Source organism: Vicia villosa, linkage group LG2 (assembly GCF_029867415.1).
Source record: "Vicia villosa cultivar HV-30 ecotype Madison, WI linkage group LG2, Vvil1.0, whole genome shotgun sequence".
In the NCBI taxonomy this organism is placed as follows: Eukaryota; Viridiplantae; Streptophyta; class Magnoliopsida; order Fabales; family Fabaceae; genus Vicia; species Vicia villosa.
In genome coordinates, this window is record NC_081181.1 from 192,227,742 (window position 1) to 192,237,847 (window position 10,106).

A 10,106-nucleotide genomic window follows, 5' to 3' on the forward strand; every position below is an offset into this window, starting at 1 on the left:
ATGACTGTAATTGCAAAAATAGTATAAACCAACATTTTCCACGATTAGGTTTGATGAATATGACAGATACTGTGAAAGTATGATGGTTATATATAGTAATGATAAAAGTGTTTTGGAACGTGGAAGGTGGAGGGCTTGGAAGGCAGAAGGGGCTTGGAAGACAGAAGCATTATATGAGGTCATTAGTGCTGTAAGCAGTTGTGAATGTGAATGGCCAGAGAAAGTAAATAATTTGTAACTGGGAGATCATGAGAGGTTGGAGGTTTAAAGTTCAATCCTACAATGGAAAAGGAATGATGTGGAATTTTGTGAGAAGAGAAGCTGATGTGGCATAGCAAAGAGATGAGAAAATGGTAGACTTTTCTTATATGATAGATTTACAAAACTAGACTTACTATACGCTATATATAACTAATGGCTAATTAAAAGGAATTTAATTTGTAAATTAAATTCATAACTTTTGGTAATGCTAACATGTGTCTAACGACAAATATTAAGACCTACATTTTGAAACTTTATCTTCGAATTTGTATATTGAATTAATTACAAATATATAATTGATTTTATTTTTTATTTTATTCATGACAAATTTTTTAAATATAGGTTTTAACATAAATTTTTTAAATATAGGTTTTAACATGTGCTTTAAGGGCAATGTTAGCACTACCCTTCAAAATATTATCTCCAATTTCAGATTTTGGGATATCACAAAAAAATTAAGTTAAAATGTTAAAGATACGAGCCCAACAAATTTCATGACTAATTCTTCTTCCTTTTCATTGCTAAATTTGCTTGAGAGGGTGAACTAAAGCTCTCTTACAGAGTGAAGAAATATCCTTCACTAATAGTATTTACAACATAAATGTTAATACTAATGAAAAAGATAATTAAAACAAAAAGTAGGTGCTTAACTTGCAAAGCAATTTCAAAATTCAATAATAAGTACAGTGGGCTCCAAGATAATAGATATGATGAATTGAGCCAAACCATAAATATGTACCAATCTGACTAGATTTTCTATTTACAGAAAGTACCACTGCAAGCTTTGAAGTCAGGAGTGTAATGTTGTGGATGAACTAAACCAAACCTATGTACACTTCTCATGCAAAAAATATAGAAAAGGTGGTACCATAAATTTGAACGGTATCATCAAAATTCAATGCCACTATTTATCTGAACAGAGAAAGAAGGACGACCAACACTGCATAGGGGAGTATCAACTCTTAGAACAAGACCTGAGTTCCCGACATTTCCATTCCATTTTGATCTGCCAATCTGCACACGCCATAAAATTCACACACAAGAAATCATTGACAGGGTCGTGGATAAGCACTCCTTTCATTAGTGTAATAATTATAATAGTATAAAAGCATGGAATAATCATCATTGATAAATATCCTTGTCATGTCGCTTGTGTCAATGCTGCTTGGTGTATGAAACTAAATAACAATATAAATGGCATTCAACGTTTTACACCTGCATATATACTCAGGTTGCATGGCTATTTGGACACTAAAAGGAACCACCTAGGTATTATAGAGGACTGAGTCCCACGGAAACTATAGAATGCAATGCTCGAGAGAGTATTTCAATTTTCCATGGTTAGGTTCTTCTCCTTTAATAGCTAGCTTTGAAGGAAGAATTCCTCAAGCACTTGAATATTTAGCAAATGGTATCAGATTTGGTTTTTCAGGGCTTAGAAGGAGCTACCAAGAACTGGTTGACCGATAAAGCCAAGTGTTGCCAAGTGCAGACACCGAAACAGGCTCTCGGGATTTGGGCATTGTGGAGTGCCAAGTCTCACATTCAAGTGCAGACACTGAAACAGATTCTCAGGATTTGGCATTGCGATTCAAGTGCAGATACTGAGACATTGATTCTCAATGGAGTGTTTAAATGACCCGATTCTTACACCTTAATAGATAGCTTTTAAGAAAGTGTTACTGTTGTAAGTTAAGAAGCTGTCACTTGTTAGTTAAGTAGTTTGTTAGTGATACGGATTCAAAACTAAGATAAATGGAAAATGTAGATTGAATTAAGAACTATTACAGAGAATGATCCATATGATCCCCAGAGCAAATGCTCCTCAGAGGAGAGATGATTCTCTCACAGCCCAACCTCTTAGGTTCCCAACTGAAATCATATTCTCCCCTTCTCCCGAACTAACCATGTCATTATATAACTAACTCTCTTCCCCCTGTAACAGATTGGTCCATAAGCAGGATTAAACAATTAACCAATTCGCTATTGGGCTATATTATTGGACTAAGGCTCATTCACTAAAAGTTAGTTAATGTGGTAGTGAGTATTTTTGTTGAGAGGTAGTTAGGCCAAATAAATAAGGCATGCTGCCTATAAATATATAGGAGGATTAGAGAGGGCAGCATCTTGTAATTTGAGAAGAATAGGGCCATATGGCATTGGGAGGTAGGCAGACCCTTGAAGTGCTGACATTTGTTGTAACCATAGGGGATTCTTCCCCATTTTCTGTATAATATACCAGTTGGTTCTATCAATACCCCAAGTGTTTCGACACTTATCAACCCATATTTCTAAAATATGGACACTTAACAACATTAAAAGGAGTGTCAATTAACAAATACATGTTTATAGGTAGGGACAGTACCAACCAGATATAATATCATAGCTAATGTCATTTTCCAGCAGTGCTATCAGTATTTGAAGTTAAGCAATCTTCAGCTTGTCTCAAACCATCAAACACAAACTCTATCTATATTATTTCAAATATTTCAAATATTTTCACTTAAATGTGACAACTAAAACTGGAGCATAGTAAATTTAATATTCATTAATTTTGTCTCTCAACTATTTGTATAGATGGTCCATGACAAAATATTAAGGAATCATTTAATCCATGTAACATACAATAACTTTGAGCTTAATGGCAATAATAACCAAAAAGATGTTTTCACAATATTAGGAGCATCCAAAATAAGCATCCATAAGGGAAGAACAAATTACGATCAGTGAAACAACTTACAGATACTGATGCAAACGCGGAAGGATATGTTGTTAAAGCACATCCACCAATTAGACTAAGTTGCTCTTTGACCGAATGAATGAGTTCAGTCCGCACCCCTGGGTTGCTTCCACCAAATGTAGGGCACACACTGATAATATATAAGACATCATAATGATCAACATGTATGAAAGATAATATATAAGACATCATAATGATCAACATGTATGAAAGAAATTTAAAATACAAGTTGGCAAGATGATCACGGACAATGAAGTACAACAAAAGACCAGAGACTGATGATGACCGTTAAATTAAAAACATCTGCTAAAAGATCAAATATATATTTTAAAATAATCTAATACCTCGTAAAATCAATTTATTTGTGTAACCAAAAATAAGTCTACTTTGGTGTTTACTAAGACATTTAAAATATAAGTAAATGCTATTATTAAATTACATGACTACAAATGTCAAAATCATCTAAAAAAGTATGCATGTGGTTATCAAGATAATATGGCGTTGATTCAACAATTTTATTGCTAAAATTCACATTAAACAGGGTTTATTAGAGGCATCATTATGCTAAGTTTGACACTTGATTCCTAAAATTCGCATTAAACAGGGTTTATTAGAGGCATCAATATGCTAAGTGTCTATGGATCTTATAAAAGAATTGTAAATTTAACCTGAATTGAACGGTTGGCCTCACAATGAGACCAGATCTCTTCGAGGCCAAGGCTTGACAAAGACCAAGGGAAAAAGATTTATCAGGCCATTGTATCACTGGTGTGATTCTCGTTCCCCATTTGTTCTATATAAAAATAAATAAAAAACCGGAAGATATCAGTTCCAATGCATGAGGAAATCAGTTCAAGATCACTAAAATTCAAACTTAATACAAATTTTAAGCATCATTTTCATTATATCCTCTGGTAACTTGGATTCTAACCTTGCAGGAATAGCTGAATCTCATTTCACCGGGATATTGACCCTGAGCTTGAAGAAGACCTCCACAAACAGGAAGGAAAGCACTTGTAGTTAGACCCTCACCGGATACATAAGTTAGTTGCCCATTAGGAAATTGAAGATCCACGAATGACTGCGCCCAAGAGAGAGCAGAGGAAGACAGTGATAAGAAATTTATTTATACAAATTTTAATTCATACAGGCCTATATAAACATCGGATTCAGTATTTTGTGCATAAATAAAGGTTAACTTATAAAGAGGAGAAAGACAGAATATTTTCTGAATAACAGAATATATTTATTTATTTATATTCGGTGTGTAGTGGTGTATTTATATTGAATAAATTTAAAACACCAACAACTATTTATACTAAACATTAAACCTTCAACTCTAAATGAATAAGGATACAAAATATGAATGTCACTCTAGATGCCCTAGTACTACCCCCTAGAGTAAAAGCTTATTGAAAATTAAGCTTGTTACATTTAAACATGCAAAAGGGAAAATGAAAAATAAAACTATAACATAGATGCTCAACCAAGACAACATCCAGAACTAGAGACAACGCTAGTATGAGACCAATAATTAATGGGAAATAATTGAAAAATAATATATTGATGACAAATTTATTCCAATTAATCAAACTACCTACATTTCTTAATACCCATACATTAGGAAGAGGAGTCTTTTATTAAGAGCCGAAGGGAGAAACGTTGAGACACGGGCATGATAGGTTCAACATTATATCTTAGTGTAGATAGATATATTCTTCAATTATAATTGGATATAAAATCAAATAAAAACGTATATAAGAGCAACCCGAGCATTTAACTGATATCATGAAAAATGTCATCATGGCATCATGAATGAAAAACAAAAAACAAAAAAAAAAATAGAACAATCCACATCAACTTACACAAGCTACGGGATTCAAGCAAATCATGGACATCAACAGCCACCTTCTGTGTTTTGACCACACTGCTGGACAAAGAGAATGCATTCCATTCTAACAATAAAAAAAAATCATGTAAGATAAGAATATATAAATAAGGGGGGATAACATGTACACATCCATATACAAAGTCTAAAAAATGGAGATAAAATAAGCAGTTTCAAAAAATAATTATACTATTTTACAAAGTGCAAGAGAGAATAATTTTGACATGAAGCAAAGCCTGTAAGGCTGTAACTACTATGTCAAATGCTTTCTCATTTCTCGCGAACTATCAATTGTATAATAAAATACACTTAAGCAAGTTGAACCTCGTGTTTACCTTCCTGTCGTAGCCATACCATAACAAATGCTGCTTCGACAAATGAACAGGCAAAAGGAGAGTTGAATCACGGATAAAGAGGAGAGGTCCAAGCTGGACCAGGAAAAGAGAAGAATTTTCACTTCCAGATGTAGAACCACCGCGTGATGCCTCTACTCTCCACAAATCCCCCCTCGCAGCTACAGAACCCTCCACTTCTTGAGTTCTACTATCATAAGTTGATGTAAAATTTATGATTCCCTGTACTTGACAAAATGCAATTGGTAAATAAAATAGAAAATAAGCAAAAAACACGAGAGAAAGGGGGAGGGGAGAGAATATCGCAATGCAAACTATAGATTCCAGAGCTTACACATCTTCCATATCATCCACGCATTCATTTCAAAATAACTCTTCCCTAACTAAAAATTGAAATTTGAAAACTAGTTTAGAATGTTAAATTGTAGGACAGACAACTACCATGAGGGATTCAATAACCCGTCTATGGCGCCGTTATTGCGGATTATGGCAGAAAACCCCGCAATAGCGGCCGATAGTTACCATTGCGGCAAGCTCAAAAACCGCCATGTATATCTGCCATAGCAGCCATAGCGGGGCAATTTTGATAACACTGATGGAAAGAAAAGTTTCTGTCAATGAGAATATGAGATACAAGAAATATTTAAGAACGGTACAGTAGGCAAACATTTGTTCAGCTCTTCTTTTAGTTATTTCTTACTCCAACACACCACTCTTTACAAATCATGAATCCCCAAAAAAATCAAAGCAGCAATGCATAGAAAACAACTATAGTAATTTTCTTGTCATAAACATAAAGGCATCACATACCCATAGGACAGCCCCTAGGGATGTCAATGGGGGGTTGGGGATGCATCTAAATTTCCCGTCCCCATACCCACTCCGTATCTATTCCCCGTCCCCGTACCCACTCCGTATCTATTCCCCGTCCAATCCCATCCCGGATCCCTGTCACGGGGGGTTTTGTCCGCCAGCCCCATCACCGCCAACACCATCACAATATGTAACACCACAATTTTGTCAACAAAGGCATAATCATGCTTTGCATAGGTCCATAGTTTAAACAAATGACCATATACTTATCAAAACACCCACTCAATTTTGCACAAAATAAGATTCTACAAAAAAATCTCTAAACAAAAACACCTCAATTCACATCAAACCCTAACATATTAACATCCAATAACTTCAACACCCTCCCCCATTTAACACAAAAATTGTTATCAAAATACAATAAAATAGTTAAGCAGCTACTACAAATCCCTTCCACATCCAACAATCCATCAATAAATCAACAAACAAACACACTCATACACACAAAACAACACATGTCATAATAATCTTGAACTACAAAATAATATTCAAAACAACAAAAACAAAATCCAAATTTTTTTTACCTGCCTCCTACCCAAATGACCAGCAGAACCAAGATTAAACCCACCAATCTCCTCATCAACACTTCCACTAACACTTTCAGAAAATCCATGATTCCTCAACCTCTCAGTAAGTGACCCCAAACCCAAATCCTCATTCACAGAAACCCCAACTAAACCCCTCCTCTGTCTACCTTCACCCCCACCACCACCAACCCTAACCGTATCCTCCTCATGCTTAAACGGCCCCGGCAACGGCAACGACCTGAAAAACTGCTGAACTATTCCATTCAAACTCGCACCAAAATCCATCCCAGCCTGACCGATCCGATTACCGATGTCAAAAATCGCGGAAACACCATAATCATCAACCGGCAAACCAAAATCCCTCTTCCCGAAACTCTGTGTCGAAAACTCCAAATCGAAAAGCTTGGATTTAGGAGGATTAGGCCAAACGAATTGAGGTGGAGTGATGTGTGTGTGGATCAAATCGGTGAAACCCTGGGCAAGTCGGTCAGCTAAATCCTGACCGTGACGTTGCACTTCTTCCCATGGCTCAAACGACCTCTCTGCACTCATTTTTTCTGCGTTTTGTGTTTTCCAACCACTCAGAAACCTTCCATTCAAATACAAAACCCTAGGGTTTCGGTTTTTTGGTTCAGAAACGAAAATCAATAATCGAAGTTTCAAAGCTGAATCAGAGATAATGGAAGTTGATGAAGGAGTAGCGTGGCTGCGGAGCTAGGTGAAATGAAATGGAAGTAATAATAAATACTGTAATAAAAATGGAAAAGGGGTGTGGGAATGAGTGCGCGTGATGCGTATTGCGCACCTCTATTTGTTTCATTCAGTGACACGTAGCGTGTCTTGTGGATTAGATTTGGTTTTTTTAATTGAAGCCAATGAATATTTTAGTTTCCACACGTTATATTTAGACCATATACTATACTATTTATCACCAAATCATTGATAAAATACAAAGACCGTACCATAAAATTAAAGCCTAGTGAATGAATTGGTAAAACAGTGTCTTTAGACTAGAGTGCACCAACGAAATTTTATTATTATATTAATATTAATGATAATAGAATAAAGAGTATTAATTAAAAAAATATGTTGAAGAATAATTTGATGAATATACTATATTAAAAAGATATTATAAGATATGCTAAAATATGTCTATAGATAAAATTATATTGATTATGTAATTACTATAATAGAAAAATATTGTAAGATATGCTAAAATATACTTATAGAAAATTAAATTCATTATTAAATTAAATATAGATAAGATGTGATGCAAACATCTTATCCGATAGAGCTCTCAAAATGGATTTATCTGGTCTTAAACGGGTCGGTCTTGACGGACTTTGAATTTTTTAGAGTCCGGCCAAAAAATCCTGTTAAATATGGACCTCAAAATTACTATACGAGTTTGGCCCTAAAAGATTCGGACTATTCGGCCTTAAACATGTTTTTCTAATAAATAAAATAAAAATAAAAATTCATAATACTTATTATAATTTATTATTTTAAACCTAATACAATTTTAAGTACTATATTATCATTTTAAAAATACTATAATGTATTTTTAAATATAACATATATCTAAATTGTATAAAATAATACTCGGATATTTAACATAAGAGAAACTAATGGAATACGAGGAAAGAGTATTAATTATATTAATATATAATATTTAAAATAGACAGATTACATAGAATAGAGACAAAATTTAGTGAAGTGAGAAAAAATAATATATTATTTTGGAGTAACATAATATAAAAATTAATACAATTTTTTAAAAATTGATAGCTATGCGGGCCTAACCACCCTCATTTACTAAGCTTATGAGTGACAAGATGAATTTAAGAATTAACTCATATACTAATTACAAAAGAGATATTTGAATTACATCATCCATGTATTAACTCACCAATACTAATTACAAAAAAGATATTTGAACAACTGGATGTGAGATAGTTTAATTTTCCATTGATTCTCATATATTTTCCTAATTTTATTAGAGGTTCACTTAGTAAAAATTTGGCATTTTGGTCTATAAGAATACCAACCAGCTTAGCATTTAATATACTTATTTCTTACAGAATATTCCAATCATATTTTTTGTGAAATTGCAATACCATCCTTAGATTAGGTTACCTCAATACCCAAAAAATAATTTTTACTAAGGTCTTTGATATGAAACCGTGTAGAAAGATGTTTTTTTTAACTAAAGTGCTCCATATTGATCACTACCAATTATGACAATTATCTGTATATAGGATTAGATAAACACATCTTTCGACTGAGTGATGATAAAAGACATAATAGTGTGCTTCACTACAAATCATACAAAATTGTTGGACTATTGTGCTAAATATGTCAAACCAATCTCGAGGAGATTATTTAAAATCATAAAGAGACTTACACTTCCTTTTCAAGATGACCATGTAATAATTCATTTTTATATCAAACTATTAAGTTGGCCAATGTGAATGTCTGCAATGGGTATAAGGAGTTTGCATGGAGTCACCTTGGTTACTGAAGAAAAAGTATCATTATAATTCAACACAAAAGTCTGAGTATATCTTTTTCCATATAGACCAACCTTCATTGTATAAAGATAACAGTAACCTACTAAAGACCTTATTCTGAAATAGAGGAACCAGTTTCCGAGTACCACGTTTTGGAGCGCACATTTTTGGAGATTTTAAGAGAGATTTTTAAAATGTTAATCCTCTCAGCAAAACAATCACAATAAATGATTCTTTATTAAATCATTAATCACAAATTAAACATCAAAATAAAGCTTCTAGAAATACACTTTCAAAGTGTGTCTTAACTTTGATCACAAATGCGAAAAAAATACTTGTGTCTTTGGTGCTAGTCATTTATGAGGGGAAATGGCAATTAAGACTAATATCAGGGGGAAATTTTCTTTTATTTATAGAGCAACCCACTAAAACCCAAATATTCTTATTTTGAGCACTCCCAAAATAAATTCATTGATATTTATATTTAGACTTAATTATAATTTTTATTCCCCTATTTTATATGATTCACGAATTTGGCCCCTCTGTTTCAGATTTTTAACAATTTTGATCCCCCTCCATACTTTTGCACTTAAAATTAACAATTTTTTTAACCGACAAGTTTCTTCAAAAAAAACATGAAAAATCATCGTATATACATATATTATGGAACTTTAAGGAGATATAAGTTTAAAAACAAACATCAAATCGATTTTCTATAAAAAAAAAAAAAAGTGAAAGGGAGACCACAACAGTTTGAATTTAAAATAAATGAACTTATTTCACGACTTAGATAAAATTGGGGGGTAAAAATTATATTTTAGTCTTATATTTATTAAACTCTTTTAATTGAATTGAAAATATTAAATAAATTATAGTTAATTTAATTAATTTTCATTCCTCATTTATTTAATAAAAAAACATATTTTATTAAATAAAGTTTATGTTTTAATGTAT

General features: G+C 33.0%; 1 protein-coding gene across 1 annotated transcript; it reads right to left on the minus strand.

Moving 5' to 3' along the window:
- Positions 1–953: 953 nt before the first annotated feature.
- On the minus strand, positions 954–7,384 carry LOC131653401 (uncharacterized). The gene is made up of 7 exons (XM_058923533.1): positions 6,640–7,384; positions 5,225–5,464; positions 4,867–4,956; positions 3,933–4,082; positions 3,670–3,794; positions 3,002–3,131; positions 954–1,275 (listed from the first exon to the last, which is right to left on the minus strand). The coding sequence occupies exons 1-7, from the start codon at positions 7,192–7,194 to the stop codon at positions 1,150–1,152; spliced, it is 1,416 nt and encodes a 471-aa protein (XP_058779516.1). The 5' UTR covers positions 7,195–7,384; the 3' UTR covers positions 954–1,149.
- Positions 7,385–10,106: the final 2,722 nt, after the last annotated feature.

Bases quoted from the DNA above. Each gene is read 5' to 3' on its own strand.
- LOC131653401 (XM_058923533.1), bottom strand. From the start codon at position 7,194: ATGAGTGCAGAGAGGTCGTTTGAGCCATGGGAAGAAGTGCAACGTCAC. The intron at 4,957-5,224 runs GTAAACACGAGG...TTTTATTGTTAG, and splicing joins GGTATGGCTACGACAGGAAG to AATGGAATGCATTCTCTTTG. The intron at 3,132-3,669 runs GTTAAATTTACA...ATATATTATCAG, and splicing joins AGGCCAACCGTTCAATTCAG to TGTGTGCCCTACATTTGGTG.